The 17,884-nt window shown below is 42.1% G+C and overlaps 1 protein-coding gene across 4 annotated transcripts in view; it reads left to right on the top strand.

Annotated features, from left to right (window-relative positions):
• scaper (S-phase cyclin A-associated protein in the ER) overlaps positions 1-17,884 on the top strand; it is a 57,420-nt gene that overhangs the window by 33,809 nt on the left and 5,727 nt on the right. For all 4 annotated transcript variants that reach the window (XM_069708672.1, XM_069708671.1, XM_069708674.1 and 1 more), the window contains 6 exons: positions 103-218; positions 7,362-7,485; positions 9,586-9,815; positions 11,488-11,643; positions 13,674-13,908; positions 15,514-15,663. In XM_069708672.1, coding sequence (XP_069564773.1) covers positions 103-218; positions 7,362-7,485; positions 9,586-9,815; positions 11,488-11,643; positions 13,674-13,908; positions 15,514-15,663 — 1,011 coding nt within the window. The remainder of the gene's footprint in view (positions 1-102; positions 219-7,361; positions 7,486-9,585; positions 9,816-11,487; positions 11,644-13,673; positions 13,909-15,513; positions 15,664-17,884) is intronic.

The following is a 17,884-nucleotide window of genomic DNA, read 5'->3' as shown; positions in this document are numbered from 1 at the left end:
TGAGAGCCATGTAATCCCCTGTCCAGCCGGCGGCTCGCTGTCCCCTGACTGTACCTCGGTTTGTCTCACTCTCTCTTTCTCTCTCTGTCCTTCCCTTGACAGAACAATGCAGACCAAGTGGCCTTCCAAGTGGGCGGTGGCCTGTCTGCTCTGGAACAAATTTTGCAGGTCATCACTGCCGCTCCCACACCCACTGCAGTTCCCCGTATTCCCCTCAGGTGAGTATCGCCACCAAACTGAAATATTTATGGTTACATAAATCCTTTTAAAGTGGATGTGTTGTTTTTTTTCCCCGTGATTTAACACGCCGCACAAAACAAGATATCGGTTGCTGTGCCCTGCAGGTTTATTGGTCATGACTTTATCAAGTTTCTGTTTCAAACCAGCAGGGTGAGCTGTCTCTTTAGCTTATGTTTGGGAAAGTTTGATTTTGGAAATGTTGACCAGTCATCGCTGAGACCTGTGGCCTCATTAGCCTTGACTGAGTGTGATCTTATTTATTGGGTGCGAGTCTAAATTTAAGTTCCTTTTTAAAACAGATGTGTACTAATTTTCAGCAAAGTCAGACATTCCCTGTGGGATCTGTTTATGAACAATCTAATATGAACAGAACCTGCTTGATGACCCGACTGGAAAAGGTCCATTCTCCTCTGTTAACTTGCTCTGAAATAGCAGAAGAATCAGTCTCTTTTAATAAATGTCTATAGAAAGTAATAATCTAATGCTCAATGTTTATGTTCTGGTAGTTTCTTATTGGACGAAGGCAAAGAGGGCTGCACTTAGATTATGAAAACACATATGGACCAGCTTAGACAATGTAAAGAAAAAAAAAGTGAACCCTTTTATTATTTTAGATCTTTATTTCTCTATTAAAAACAGGTTGTTTATGATTGACAGTACATCATAGACTTGCTACCATTTATCACCAGAAAAAAGTTTCCACATTGTTGAAAGATTGTGTTTGCTAAACCTAAAAGACAGGGACACTTTTAAATGTTTTATCTACTCTATCTTCGCACGACCTCAGCTGTTACAGTCCTTCCTCCAGATGACTTCTCTATGCCTGCATTCATTCACTGACCTCACCAACAACACTGCTGTATTTCCTCTTTGTGACTGTTTTTGCAATTGCATAAAGTGAGTGAGCTCATGTCAACTAGCCTACTTTATCACCGTTTATAGTTGCTTCATCTCGATAAATACTCTCAAAATGTATTGATGAATAACAGCGCTGCCCTTCAAGAAATGGAAAGCATTTCCACTTCTGTAATCAATTTGTACTCATTCTTTCTCTCAAAACACAAAAAGCACACGTGTCCCATCGATCATTGAAAGTACGGAGTATTTTTGAGTTGTGGGTCTGACGTTTGCATGGCCTGCCAGTAGATAACCTCAGAGATGCTGCTGTACTCACAAGTGGGACTCTGTAATGGACTCGAATGGCCTTGCTCTCCCATTCATTAGCATTTACTGGTCTCTGAGTCTCTCCTAATGGACAAATGCTTCTTATATTTATAAGGCTTTTAAAGGGCATTGCATGTATATTGATTTTTTTTTTTTTTTTTTTTGTAGTCTCTCTTTCTCAATCATTGTAATCTGAGGGAATTTCAAGCAGACTTCTGAATTAGAAGAAATATTATCTTAAATTGGGAGAAACTGTCTTCTGGCGCAAAGCGTTTGTTTTCAGGGTTTGTTGGCACATCCGTGCAGGATGGCGCGCTAGCTTAAGTACACACAATACCTGTCTGGCTTCAAGACATGTCCTTGACATGCTGTGGTGAAGAAGGAGGAGGTGAAGATTCTGCGCTTGTGTTTCCGCTTGCAGTTCAGTCAAATTCTGGATTGAGTTGTCGGTAATGATAAAATAGCTAAAATCATAGAATAACGAAACTTTTCCCACACACAGATTTTAATAGTTGACATTTTTCTCAAAACAAGTCTCATTAGGTCTTTTCCTGTTTCGTAAACCGTGTAAAGTGCAGGAGAGGTCACGCGCTGTGCCTTGAATCAGTCGGGTCAGTTCGGCCGGCAGCTCATGACTAGATGCAACACAAGGACGCAGCCCGGCTGTCTGCTTATCGCTATCAGTCATCTGGATTGCTGTGTGGCCTAATGGGCTGCTGTACAGACGCGAGCCCCAGAGTGCGCTACATTATCTGTTTACAGTGATGCTGCCATATTGATCACCTCCTCCCACCAGATAAGCGGAGTGATTTACAAAAAAAAACGGCAGCTGCCGAGATGCTCCTGCCATATCTCTCCCCAGGGAGGCTGATTCCATCTTGTTACCATTACATTAATGAGCTAATTCCTCTACGAGGCTGCGCTAATGTTCTAGTGTAACCCTGTGGTTGCTGGAGTGTCTAGATCAGACTTTATGCAGCCACTTACATTAACTTCAGCTGGAGAGATGATATCTTACAAAAGGCACAATACCATCCCAAACATGGCATGATTAACATTCATTTGATATCACAAAAATGTTATTAGTTATTTTGTTTTGCATTATTTAAATTATTTTGGTTGGCAATTCATAGTCACAGGCATTTAAATTACTTGATAATTATTATCATACTTTATATACCCCCTATATTATTAAGAAGGGCTACAACTAAAGGTTGTACCTTGTTCAAGTGATTATTTGATCTATAAAATGTCAGAAAATGTGATGTCTTCTTGTTTTATCAAATTTACAATTCAAAACCAAATGACGTTTAACTTACTGATTTATATTCGCTTGTTTTTTAAGTCTAAGAAAATCACTAAACATCCTCATTTGGGACACTGTAGTCAGTTTTTGACTGACTCGAGATTTAAATTGGGGAGAGATTAGTTTTATGGCAATTCAATAATTCATTGAATTGAGTATCAACTCCATTGTCAAAGTGACTTTAAGCTAAAATTGCATTTAGATCTGACTTTGTTTGTGTTGTTGTATGGTGCCAGTGATGGTGTTTGTGCATTATGTTGGTCGGTATTGCAGCTCAGCTATAAATGATCGTATAATCTTACCCATGCTATACACCGGCATCTGTACCAGTAGCATGTATCATTACTGTTATTAGTTGAAGCTGTTATGATCCACTCGTATAAAACTGTTTCATTAGTCCGGGACAAAAATATCAAGGGGCCAACACGTGCTTGTGTGTAATTGGTGTCCTTTTATTGTCCTTCCATCATGACCGCTCCAGATTATCAGTTCAACCCAGAACCAGTGTCAAAGATGATGAGAATCTTCTTTTTTTTTGCACACTGATGGGAATTTACACAGCGCTGGTATTTAGATTGCAGATGCTTCGTTCTTCTGTCTTCAATAGGGGTCACTGGAGAGAAGAGGAGAAGAAAGACTTGTCTTATGTACTATTTGCAGATGGTTTCAGCACTGAGCTTCATCAGCCTGTACATAACATAGGATAAAAACAAAATGACAAAAAAAGAACAGAGGAGCACGTTTATGAATCCCCCTAGCAAAAATGTAATTCAAAAGTTTATCTTGTGATGTCTTGGTCTTATAGTTGAATGTTTTTATAATGGAAGACAAAGCTGTGATGGTAACAGGTGAGCTCCAGAGAAAGCTTTAGGAGTGCGTGGACATGCGTGTTAACCCAATTTGTATTTCCACCTCTGTCTCACATGACCCGGTGTATCCTGAGAAATTAGACCTGCAACCTGTGGTTTTATTTCAGGATGTTTTCCACCATTTGTGTGTGTGTGTGTGTGTGTGTGTGTGTGTGTGTGTGTGTGTGTGTGTGTGTGTGCGCGCGCCCACTCGTGTGCATGGTGCTGTGTGACGGCTCATCAGATTTCTCCTCCTTCATACCTGGCCAGTGTGGCACGACAGCCAGAGTAGATGTCTTGGAAGCACTCAGGGTATCGGAGAGATCAACAGCAGCATCAAATTAAATGTCATTTAGATAGCAGTGAATGAGGGGATTGTTTGACAGCACAAGGAAATGGATTTGCTCCTCACCTTTTATTTTGGCTTAGGATTCTTTTTCTTCCCCTGTTTAAGAGGCAGGGGCTCAACCTGATCTGGAAGTTAGTCAGATTTCTGCAGCGCTGCTCCTGTCAGGCTTGACTGCACACATAGGAAACGCACAGAAAGGGCGAGGAATGTGAGACTCAGGTTGAGGAGCACAGATCTCAGGGTTGATAACTTGATGCAGTGACAAAAAGTATAAAGAGCCTTTTACATGCCTGTTGTCAACTGAATGGAGAGTTGGCCATTTACCTTAATAAATGGACTTGGGTGACAGAAAAAAAATATACATAACCGTATATGTCAGTGTGAGGGAAGCCGTGTTTATGATTGTGACTTTTTATTTATTGCAGAGACTTAACCAGCCACTGAAGTCTGCTTTTTGAGCTCTTTTCTTGATAAATCCTATTCTTCAGGAGTTATTTTCTCTTCCTAGTTTTATTTTTTTCTATCCATGTCTATCAACCTCTACAATATTTGAGTATTAGGATTTTAAATTCAGATGTCAGTTGCACATCTAATCCCCCCCCCCTCAAACCTCCACCTTATTGTGTGTAGGCCTGCCGGCTACCAGGGCAGAGTCTCAGAGGGCTGCAGGGGGGGGGGGGTGAGACAAGATCAGGTGTGCTCCATCCCTTTATCACTTGGCCTCATTCTTTATGGATTTGAATAGCTTTACAGGAAAAATGGGAGGTCTAAACTATCTAGTGTTGGTGAGCAGATTACGTTGCTCAATTATTTGCGTCTGACTTTGTCTCCTGTTTTTACAATGACAATAGTTTATTGCTTCTGTTTTCAGGCAGAATTGTTCTAAAAAGGGATAATGCACGAGGTGAGTTGAGACAGATAGCGGTTATGGTAATTTTGGGAACCTGTGAAGCACAATCTCTCCCATGTAATTAGAGAACCATAGTGGTGTAGGTGGAGGATTGTGGTCTGCTTAGATAGACTGGCACATATCAGTCCCCACAAAGTTTTTGTGCAATATGAGAAAGGGTGGTGTGGCACTTTACCAAATTGTTCCTCAAAATCTTTGACGAGCGCTGTCATTGAGGTGTATTTAGATAGTGAGATTCCCAGAGAGGGTTTGGGCTATCAGGTGTCATGCTCATCAAGCTCAATTAGGTGGGAGGAAACCAAAGACAGATCACTGTGATGGTTCATTGTACAGGCTGGTGTGAGGGCATAACTCAAACATGCCTTTGACAGCCTCCTCATTTGTTCAGAGATGACCAAAGACAAGCCTGATTAGCTGTGTTACAAAGCAATTGCATGCTCATTACATGAGCAGTGTGCTGAGTTGAGGGCCCGATCTGTCTCGCCAGAAGTTAAGTGATTTAATTAGAATATAGTTGTCAGGTCAGGGAGGGAAAATGCAGCCATTCATTTTTAAATGAAATTTGAACTGTTTGTTGAAGGATTTTTTTTTCTTTATAAAAAGCTTTTCTCCTTTACTGCTCCCTCTTGATCACTCTGGAGTGATGTGTTAATTATATGTATATATGCATTATATTTTGGGGAACTCCAAATACCATAACAGTCATACACTCTTATCCTTTAGAGGCGGGGTGCATGCTGGACAGGTCCGCAGTCAATCACAGGGCAGGAACTACAAATTACCAGAAATAACCGCAGCCAACATGAACACCGGTTAAACTTACAAAAATTTTATGTCACAAGGGAAACTTTGTCAAAAATCATTGCACTATATGAACATGGACAACAAATAGATTGCTGACTTCTTCTTTCCTTCTTAAATGAACAATTAAATATTAGTTTATACGCAGCTTGGGAAAAACATTTGGCAGATGGAGAGCCCCAGAATCTCAGTGTAATTTGAATGCTCTTGACCAACATGAACTTTATCTGACGGTTCTGAAACAGCCTTTTGACTGTCAGTCCTGCATTGTCATTTCATCTCTGATAGATCTTATGATAACCCTGCTGTTGTGCACTACTTTACTCAAAAGGGACAAATACCACGCGACTAACTTCGGGCACCTGAAGTAACTCCTGTCCTTTACAGGAAATTACATCGCAGCTGCTGCCGTTTTCATAAACTGTGTGAAGCATGTAATTATACAGTAGCATTTGTGAAAAAGGATTTGAGTTGTCGTTTCGGTATTTGCATAGAAGCATAGCGGCGTCTCGTGTTAACTCGAGAATCACAGTCTCAGAGAATCTGATGCTGCGTGGCTGCACACAAAGCATAGTTTGCTTGGGTTCTCATGTTACCTCCCCTCTTCCTCCTCACAGACTCTTCTATCAATGCACTTAACCATTAATTAACTTTTTTCCACTGTCTTTAATATTTAATATCGCTGCCATACGGTACTGTAACAATTTGTAAGAAAGTAGTTCATGTTTTTTTAAGTGTTTTATTATTGTTTGGCAGTGGACGGAAGTCAGATCTGATGTCAGATTTGGACGCTCTCCGATCACGAAAAATGTAGAGCTTCTCGCATTAACACCACATTCCACGTCTGACAGCTTTATACTGCTATGCCAATAATGATACGGCAAAACGACTGCTCTGCCCACTAGCAAATGCAAAGCACAAAATAGAGGAAGTTATTGACAGACTTTGGTGAGCCTCCGCCTAATCTATTTTTCTTTACTATGCCAGCGTGTTTTGACTGAAAACGCACAGCAGATGTGAAGGTTCAGTAGATATCAAAATGTTTACCAGTTGAAATAAACACGGCCTACTTTAGGCACTGGAGAGGTGGATTCCATTCTTCCAGCGAGCAGATAGGACACGCTGTTTCTCCTATGGCTAAAATATACAGTTGTCAGAAAATATTAACTGATGAAACGGGGCGAGGGGGAGTAGCAGTCACAGCAGAATGATCGGTCAGTTATCTGAAGCATTAATCTTCTCTGGGACTTGCTTTAGAGGAGACATAATACAGAGGCACGCTGACTGGCTCAGCATTGGCTGCTGCCTGGGGCTGCCTGACGGCTGTGAGTAGCTGCTAGGAGAAATAGTTTTATCTCTCCGGCGGAAATGCTGCACCATCTCTGCCAAGATGAGACTGAGATTGCACTCAGCACCTCTGAAGGTGGCTCTAGAGAGGGGAGTCTCCGCATAAGTAGCTGATATGAGTGTTTTATTCCTCAAATCGACTTCCTTACTTGTGCTGTCAGTAAGATATGCTTTTGACTTGAGAAGACAAACTGCACCCTTAAGGAACCACAAATAGAGAAGAGTGTGTTTGGTTTCCTGATGCCTGCAGATAGTCTTGTCAGTTTCCAGGTCACATTTACATCCCAGTACTCGTGTTTCTTTAACAAATTGCAAGGGGAGAAGGGGTGTCCCCCCGAGGTTTGTTTTTCCTTTTAAACTTGTGATTATTAATGGCTTGTCATTTTTCTGTGTTAGATCTCTCTGTGCTGCTGTAAATATCTACTACATGGCATGTTCCTGCTGCGCCCTCAACTGCTCCTACGTATTGTTTAGCAACAAGATAGTCCTCCTCATGGACCTGCTGCTGCACCAGTTAACAGTAAGTCAATGCATTCCAGTACATGAACAAGACCCCCCCTCTACACAGTGTTTGTTCGATGATACAATGAAATTCAATGTTATTTGATTAGTTTCTGCCAATAACACTATATAGAGGTCCCGTATTTTACCCTTTTACGTAGTTTTATTTGGTGTCTCGATATCCATAAGAACATATTTTGTGGTTTTTAATACCAAAAAACATCTCATTATAGGTTAAAATCTCCTCTCTTAACCTTCTCTTTGGAGCTCTAAAAAACAGGCTTTTTTTTGTGTCCTCATCTTTAAGGTGCATTGATTTCCCAAGCCAACCACAGGTTTCCTTTGGTTGTATAGCTTGGTACCGCCATGAAGGAATGTCAACTCAGGGTTTTTCTACCACATAGAAGGTTGGACAGTGTGGTGCTGAAGAACGACATTAGACATGTTCGTGAGTTTATGACATCATAAACCCACAGAAGTCCAAACTGCTCATCCAAATGGCATAGTTGCTGAATGCAGCTTGTGTGTATTTCTCCATGGACTGAGCATTTTGACATGTTCACAGTATTTATTTATCAAAAAAGAGATTGCAATCTGAATTTATACAATATGGGACCTTTAAATTTGTATGAAGTACAGTAAATGTAAAGAAAACGCTGAATTTATTTAAATACAGGGTATTAAAGGTGTGATTAAACTAACATAGCCACACATGCGCGTTTCATTTTTTTTATTTAAGCAATCCCTTGTTTACTCAACATTTATCTGTTGATAAACACTGCTTTGAACACAGGGAAAGCCTTGACTTCTTGCTGGTGTCTGTTACTGCCACAGTGTAAATGAAAGACAGAGCGAGACACAGACTTGTGAGTAACAAACCGTTGGCCAACCTCTCTACAGATGCCTCCTGACTGAGGGAATGTGAGAGCACAGTCAGGCAGGCAGGCAGGCAGGCTGCATTGCGGCGACATGTCAGCCCATATCCTTCAGCACTCTGTAAGAAGGACTGTAAACATCAGCTCACTCCAAACATCCAACGGTGGCGGCTTCACTGGGGCCGCCTACACTCACAACACAGACGGGATAAGGCACAGGCGCAGGGTTGCTGTGCATGCATGAACTCTACTGGGGCTTCCTTCTCCCGTCGAGTTCCAATCCAAAGCAGTCATATTTCCTCAGGGCGCACAGGGAGAGGTTAGCCCGTATGCTCCAGTTTATATAAAACATATCCCAGCAGCTGCTCTGCTGACTGACATATCCAACAGCACTGCAGGAGATGAACAAACTTTCCTCAACGTCTTCAGTGCAGATTAAAAAATTGAGCTCAACAATTACTCACGCTCCTACTCAGCCCTGTGTGAGTTAGTTGTGATTTAGTTTACAATTTTAAACTTTTAAGCAGCTTTGCGTACACGCGCTCTTATTCGTGTGCATGTCTGTGTTTTGGTATGCGTGTGTGTGTGTAAGCATTAGAGTAAAGTTAGGGGGGGGGGATGGGGGGGTTGCACTGCCATATGAGCGTTCCCCCTTTTAATTAGATTTGTGGAGAATGTCGGTGGATTTACCTTTGCTGTCAGCGTTCACCCCAACCATTAGACCAAACGCGGAGGTTTGCAGGGTTCCACGTTAAATAGTGGCTCTATATCTTAAATGTTGACCCCTGCTCCTGTGTTTCATATAGTTTCTCTGGAAATACAAATGAGAAGAATGCCTGTCTCACTATTTGGGCCTGCATCTCGTCGTGATGTCGCTGGTTTATAGTACAACTTTATTTGTTTACACCATTTTTGTGTGGCTGAGGAAATACCTAAAACAGCTTTATATGCCTATACTGCAGTTATTATACATCTTATCTACTAATCTGTTCACTAAAGGTGGTGAATAATACGGTGTAATGTAGCGACAATGCGGGAAAAGCCTTATTCTCCAAAAACAGGGCATTTCACAAATAGCTTTTGCATTGATTAAATGGCCTTTAAACTTCACTTCACAGTTTATCATGTCATGCCATTCACATGCATTAAAAGAGTAGATAACCCAGGGATGTATATAACACAGGTTCATTTATTGCTCAATATACCATCTTGTGTGAACTGCCTTTTTTCCTCCATTCTAACAGCTACATGTCCCGGATGAGGATAAGTCCATTTTTGAGCGCAACGTGAACAAACAAGTCTTTGAGGGTTTGACGACAGGCCTGCTTCAGACCATTGCTACCATCCTGGGGTCCCTGTGGCCACATTGCTCTGAGACAGGGAAAGGCGAAATCACACGGATTTCCTCCCCAGATGCCAAGGTCAAGAGCTCTGCCGCAGAGTCCTTCAACACTCGCACACAAGACCTAATCAGGTATCCCCCCCCCCCCCTCCCCGATGCTCCGTGCTGCTCTCGCATTGCTCCTCATCCTCCTACATGGCACCTCTTTTTTTCCATCTCACAACCGTTTTACTTCCTTTAGCACCCTCCTCCTCCATTCCTCTTCACTGGGTTGATAGTTGGTCAACCTCTGATTTCCTCAACAGCATGCCTTATGTGAAGAATAGGCTGACAAAATGTCAAATCGCCACTTGGAAATGGTCCAAGTGGTGTCTTGTTAGAATGGGAGTAGTGTGAGAATGAGGTGTATTCTGGCATCCTTCCAGCATCTACTTTTTCCACACATTAGGTGCCACATTTGAAGTAAAATCCTTTTCTGAAGGGGGGAGGGTGGGTCACAAAGTAGCATAAACAAAGAGCACTTCCAAAGCTTTGAAAAGTCCCCTTGAACCTACCGTACAAGCATGCCATGTGGTTCTGGGCTGTAGGAGTCGGGGCTGTGATGGAGAATTGTAGACTGTGAGGAAAGGCAGGCCTCATGAAGCCTCGTGGACTGGTGCAGACTTTCCACCATCCCTCCCACAAGCCATGATTCATCTGGACAGAGCAGCTGCACAGGCCCACCAATCTCATCCACTGACCCAGTCGTAACCCTAAAGACAGGGGAGGGCCTGAGAAAAATTGTGTCGTCAGACTGATAATCCCAAGTACGAACACAAGATTTACATCAACTGTCTTATGTATATGTGAGGAAGGACAAAAGATTAAAACATTTTTAGCTTTTGCAACACTCTCCCATTATGCCAGCCTATATATCACACAGAAAGGACATAACCATTTCCTTTCTGCTCATTACCAGCTTGTCAGTTTGCTTTCTAGTGCTTTTAGTTCCTTATCATATGAGTATGGATTGAAAACAGATACAACAATGATGAGACACCAAGTGGCAGGTTTGACCACCCAAAGCAGGCTGTCAAACAGTGAACTCGGGGCAAAGCAAGCGAGTGTGAGGAAAGATCTTTTCACCCCAAGTAAAGCTGTGGAAGAGGATCAAGTCAAAACAATGGGACTCGGTTCAAGTGTCAGATGACCTGCAGTGCAGGTTGAAAACGGTCGTAATCACCTGCTTTGAGAGGACATTGATGAGTGACAGTTCCAACAAAAAAAGGTATGCGAAAGAAGTGAGTGGTCAAAGCAGTGTTACGTTGAGGAACAGTGACTTCGCAGTGACCACATCAGTGACTTAAAAGCCTTGATTGGCAGCTGTAGTGCTCTCTAGGTTCTCGTAAGCTGACAGTGCCCCAAAGGTCCCCGCATGCCGGGGCTTTGAGAGGACTAGCCCCCAGGTCAGCAGACTGTCAAGGGCCCAGAGCTGGGCTGGCACAGGGGCCACAACAGCCCTCTAATGACACTATTAGCAGTGATTTGTGGCTGAAAGAGTACAGGGAACATGATCATGAGACCTGTCATTGGCAAAGACAAATTGAAGATATCACAGTAATAGCAGGGGGGTGGAGGGCTTAGGTGAGGTATTGGCTTTCAGCTGCAGCGGTGTGGAAGTATGCACAGTAAAGACCTTTGTTTGCCTATGTGAGATGAGCTTTTTACTCGGAAAGTCGCCCATGATTAACTTGTTTAAACATTCAGGAACCAATGTGATAAATAATGTTCCGTTTTTTTTTCTCTTTGTGTGTGTTTATTCCAGCTATGTGGTGAACATGGGTTTGATTGATACGCTGTACGGATGCTTCTTGTCGGTCCAAAGTCCTGTAGACGAGCACCCCAAGATGTCTGCTTTCCTGCAGCAAGCCTCGGCTCTGCTGCACAGCATGTGCAAGCTGTGCTTTGTCGTAACCGGACGGTGAGCCTGTCTCTTACTCTATTACACACCTTAAACATCTCTGTGATCTCTTGATCTTCCTACGACAAACACACGCACACACACCTCCCTCTGTGCAAGTAATGAGAGACTGAGTCACTGTCGGTTCTTTACTGTCAGAAGGATCCATAAAGACGGGGCTCGTGGTTACTCAAACAAAGCCTGTGGTTCCTCTGCAATCAGCCGGCAAGTCATTTACTCCAGCCAGCAAACTGGCTAAGCTGTCATTACTGCAGATAGAGATAGGCATCTACTTGACCCAGCGCTCTGTCACTCACCATAAACCTTAGCCTGCAGCGTGGGGGAGCCCACCCACGTGTGCTACGGTGACCTCCACTCACAGAGGTTCAGTGGCGCCGCTGACGGAGGCTAAGCACACAGTCACACCAGGGGACATCAGCACCACAAGTCCCGACTTCAAAGGGGAAAATGACGAGCATGGTCGAGCATGACCAGATTTCCGTTTATGCTCTGCATTCTAATAAAATCTGAAATGGAGTAACCTTTATCCATTTGAATTGTTTGACCGAATATTGTTATCGGACCATCAGTGCACTGCTGCACTAACGATGACCAGTTGATGACCGCCGTGGTAGCAAGAACTATGTTTGTCTCGGAATATTAATGAGAAAATATTGTGTTTAATGACACTATGATCAATGCAGCAGCCAGTGTACTCTGTACTGCTCAGGCCTCTCTTTGTGTCATACATACAAATGCTCGGCAGGCTAGTAGAGTATTTGGGCCATGCCAGTTGCTGTGTCAGGGGATTATAATGGCATTAGGAGGCTGTGTTCTTGCCTAGCAGCATATTTCACGCAAAGCCTGTTGGCTAACATCAAGTATCAGCATGCACTGCAGGTTCCATCCAGGGGTCACACGCCCTCCATTCTATGGCTGCAAATCATAGCTGGTGCTGCTGCGGTAGTCTTAAATTGTCTGTCTGTATGAGCCGGGGGTTTTCACTGGAGTCTTCTGCATTGCGACTGAGAATCCTAAACAACATTATTGCATTAACGACTTTCAGTTTCTCTGGTATGTCAGGATTCTTTGAAAGTTAAGCAATGCCACAATGTCCATGCCCTATGGTTGGATTCTGTTTAAATGTCCTGTCTTTTGAAGTTCTTGCCATAAAAACATTCACCTTAAAAAAAGATAAACCATTGAGATGATTACCTCTTTGACCTATTAAAAGGGGACTTTTGCTCCACTTTCCTACCAGCATTATCCCTGGCTTTATTGTTGAATATCATGTACAATAAAAGGATGATGTTGCCAATCCCTTTAACCACCACAGTGGCATCTTGTTGGAGCCAGACAAACACATCACCTACAATCTTCTCAGGCAGGCTTTTATGAAATGTATTGCACTCAGCGCCTTGTCAGGCAACTCGGTACAATCTACCAGCTTGAAATCACTGCCATGAGCTTCACGTCATGGCATTACTATGTTTACTATAGGAGGAGAGGAAGTGGAAGAGCTAATCTTGAATCTCCAAGGTTCCACTCCTTAGCTAATCTGACAAGCAATAAATTGGACTTATTAAGTCAAAAAGTGAAACCGCTCAAAAGCTTCTTGCATGCGAAGAATGAAAAACTGTTATTCTATGAATGAACCAGGAAGCATACAAAGAGCAGAAGATGAATTTTAGAGCAGCTGTGATCCAACATGTTAATATGCAACACATTTCAAACTTGCTGCTTTTTCCCCCGCGGTCGACAGTGAAGTCAGATAACACGGCAGCGCTAACAGGGCTAGTATCTCTCATCGAAAGGAAAACCATCTCCAAACTTTTGTCTTGCGAGTAAATTTGGAGGTCTGGAGTGTTATTTGTGTTTTGGGATGTTTCAGTAAGTGAGCAGTCAACATGACACCAGCAGCAGGAGGGCAGAAAATATTAGCAAAACGTTCAGTAATATTTCCTAGTCTGATATCTGTTTCTATTCATTAATGAATGCCTCTAGTTTTTGTTGTTTCACTGAGCATACATTTGCCCTCTCTCCCTCTCTAGTGCTCCCAGTATATTTGACAATAAACGTCAGGACCCGACCGGCCTGACAGCCCTGCTGCAGTCCACCGATCTGGTGGGAGTGGTGCACACCCTGTATTGTATCTTGCTGCACAGTTTCTTGCCAGAATCCGCTTCCCAGAGTCAGGAACCCTACAGCCCCGGGGTCATCCAGGTGGCTTTACAAGGCATTCGCTTCCTCAACAGTTTTGCCCTTCTTGACCTGTCCGCCTTCCAGGTATTAAAATGGTGTAATAAAAAAAAAAAAAAAAAAATTACAAAAAGTGAAAACAAAATGGGAATTAAAAATACTGCACACTGTTGACAGAAGATCAGACAGATTGTTTTTGTTCTATGTATCTGATTTTTGTTTGTACATTTTCTGTCCTGCAGAGTATTATTATACCATAAATATTTTATAGGATGATATTCACAATAATAGGTTTGTTATAGTAATAGCAGGTACCTTGGTATTAGCTCATTGTTAACAGTAACTACCTGCTATTATGATAGACAGTAGAAAGATAACGTTTTAATTACTTGCCTTGTAACAAACAGCAGGGTATCATAAAATAACCCACAAATATTTAATTATGCTCCCTGGATTCAGTCACTCTGTATACATGATCAAATGAATGCTCGTTCCTTTGTTAAGAGCCATTATAAGAGGAGTTGCTGTCTTCAGGACAAAGCTGACCTATGGACATAAACACGGGTGCCCTTTGACCCCAGGTCATTTCGGGCGGGTTGAATAGAGCCCGGTGGGTCAGCAGTTAGAATGGACCACGAGTGATTATCACTGTATGCAGGGCCATACATTATCCACCCCGAGGAGGAGAGGGCGACAGCTTCACTATGCTAAGTCACCGCATAGACTGAAAGCCACAAGAGCAAGCGAGAATGCTGTTAATTATTTTAATGCCTTGGGGTAATTACTTTGAAGCAGCTTCCTCTCACTGACCCGCCACATTCAGGCAACTCAAAACAGCTGGAAATGAAAGCATTTCACTGCTGGAGTTTTATGAACATTTTAAATAATGTTTCGTTTTTTTGGCCGGGACTTGTAATCACCTTGTGTTTCGCATTACCTCACAGCAAACGGCTAATACGTACTTGCAGCGGACGGTTGATCAAAATTCAAGCCGTTAAGTCACTCCCCTGCCGCATCAGCTCCCAATAATGTGTTCAAAAGGGATTTTCAAAAGGGTCCGGTGCATAATAAATAACAGGGTTTTGCAGCGCTTGCATTTTGCCAGAATATGCTGTGACAAATCAGCGATCCTCGAAAATCAATGTTAGAAAAATAAAGGAAAAAAGTTCACGTTCAAACCAGAGCTGGCTATTTCCATCTTTGCTTTGGGGTTGGGTATACCTTTTCAAAGTGCGAGTTGATTTTTAAATGTAAATTCATTAATGTATTGTGAAATGAATAATAATAGCTTTATATATATATATAGTTCCGTGAGTTTAAGTTTTGAGCCTTGAAACCAGCATTTATCTTCTATTGTGTTTATGGATGTTAAAATGCTAACACACCCAAACCTCCAGTGCAAATGGTGATGATCTTATTGTGCTCAGTCACCCTGACATGTTTAATAAATACCGCTCGTCGCGTGTCATTTCTGAGCGGGATTGGGTTGTTTTACGGTTGGACCTGCTTGATTTGCTTATACACTCACACCATGTATGTTCCCACTCCCAAAAAAAAAAGAAGAAAAAAAAAGCATGTAACCTTTTATTGCTTTACATTGTTATTGTGTTGAGCTTTGTAGTCACAATCATAGAGGATTCATGCTCAAGTGACTGTGATACACACTGACATGCTTTGTCTGTGGCCTGTCAGTCTGTTCTAGGAGCCGAAGGCCTGTCGCTCGCCTTCCGACACATTGTCAGCTCCCTGCTCTGGTACTGTACCCAGCATTCCTCTGAGGAGCTGCTGCACCAAGTCATCATCTGTGTGGGATACTTTACTGTTAACCACCCTGACAACCAGGTAAACCAGCGTGAACACACACACACACACACACACACACACACACACACACACGCAGACAGACACCAGAATGAATTATAGTTTTTTTCAGCCAACACAACCAAACGATGTTGTTGTTATTTTATTAGATAAATCTTGTATATCATATTTTTTTTAATTACATAAATTATAAAAACAAAAATTAAATGTTATCATTTATAAACAAATATGTGTATTTATGGAAACTGAGTGTTTTTACTCCTTAAATACATGACCAGGGCTACAATTCAATTTCTATTATCATTATTCTTCAGATAATTTTCTCAATTTATTTTTTTGTTGTAAAAGGTCAGAAACCAAGTTGACATCTTAAGATTCCTTGTTATAGATAATCAACAGTCCAACATGGACATGCACTGTATGTCAGTTGGATTGAATGTTTTTCAAATATAAAGCTTCAAATCCTCATCGAGCGAGGAATCAAAGAATATTTTACCATTTCACATGGAAAAATACGAAAACAAGTAACTAATAAAATATTTGCTGATTAATCTTAACAATGAATCCATTAATCTACTTATTGTTTTAGCTCTACTTAATGCAGTTTATCAGTCACCTGTCATCTGTCTACTAATCGGTTAATTACATTTAATGCTTTCAGTTGTGTAAAGCTGTCTATTGAGTGGGGAGATCCCGGTAATATCATCTTACTATTGTTCTTCTCATGTATTATTTGTCTGAAAAAGGGTGTGGTTTTGTAATTGTAACAAAAAGCACCTGTTTAAAGATTCATGCCTTGGCACCTTCCTGCTTTTGGTCTGTGTGTCGTCTATTGTCCCAACAGAGTGACCCATTGTTTCCTGCTGGTAAAGCAGGGCAGTACGCTGGGCCTTGCTGTTACAACTACTTAGGGGGCTCTGTGGAAGTGAGCAGGATGTGATGGAGCATACCTGGCTGCTGTGTAGCTGGCTGTCATGCATGGCCCGTCTACCGGCCCCCTGATTAGCCATGCTACAGTTGGCTGGGCTTTGATTAAGCTAAGCCTGACCCATGCAGGCAGCAGCCACAGCTTCAGCCTCTGATATGTCATTTATGGCCACACGGTCGCAGTCAGCCCCCATCACAACAATTGATAGGCTGATTACTGATTCTAATTTGCCAGATGTGTTATTTTTAATTAAAGGGACCTCCTCGTGTCTGTGCCACTTTAGCTCTCCTCTATGCTACTAACCAATCTAATTATTGCGATGTACAGAATTAGCATTTGTTGGCCATTGTAGATCCAATTTGCATATTATATTGAATAATAGAATAAGGACCGATGATTAAATTAGGCATGTGACAGGCGATTCATCTTGGTATTCCCACTAGCGATGCTAACAGAGCAGCCATGCTTTGTTAACCGTATTTAGCAAAAGTAACATTTGCATGTTGCCGATTTGATGCAAAATCTATCATTCCTTCAAATTAAGAAGGTTTTGATAGAAAGCCAAGAAAAACTCCTCTCACCTTGTTTTTGGGGTTTTCAAAGAAACATATCTGAGTAAAGACTGTCAGGAAACAAGATCCTACACAACCTTCACACAGAGTTGATCTTTGCCAGTGGTCCAGTTCCTGGAATGCATCCATTGAGTTCGGCACCAAGATGGATGGCGTTAAGGAGAATATTTAGAGCAGCTTGAGCTTTTCTCGAGCTAATGTAAGCATTGGCAGAACACAAAAGCAGCCCGACCCGGGGCCTGTGCGGTCGCAGAGACTGCTGATTCACTGTCGGCACACCAGCTTTTGTTTATATATATGCTCTAGAAATAAAGCCGCTCATAAAAAGCAGAACTTTGAAGCAGCACTACACATAGTGATGTATTCCCTCTGCTCTGGTGGGGTGGGATGGGGGGGGTGAATAATTCACCTTGTCACACAAAAAGCCATTGGGAGAGTGACATATGTAGGCTTGTGTGTTTTTCTAAGTGTCTCTCTGCTTATGGGGGCCTCTGAGCCATGTAGCCATATGTTTCATTGTCTGCTGGGTGCGTCTGAAGGAACCTCTTGACAAAAAAAAAAAAAAAGCAGAACAAATTAAACCTATTTTGTAACTGACATATAATTGGACTTCTTTTTCTTTTTCTTTTTTTTCTCCCCTGAAGAGATATGTACCGGTAATCTCCTTTTCTTTAAATGCAGTGATTCAATTGTGATTCATCAATGGTGATGATCGGTTGAATCTTCGAGCGGAGGGGACTGT

The sequence above is a fragment of the Brachyistius frenatus genome, unplaced genomic scaffold, assembly GCF_029030835.1.
Source record: "Brachyistius frenatus isolate BFR_SWC_R1_liver_20210118 unplaced genomic scaffold, ASM2903083v1 Contig_77, whole genome shotgun sequence".
NCBI classification, from domain to species: domain Eukaryota; kingdom Metazoa; phylum Chordata; class Actinopteri; family Embiotocidae; genus Brachyistius; species Brachyistius frenatus.
Note: the sequence above shows the minus strand (reverse complement) of the source record. Positions and strands in the feature narration are given on the sequence as shown.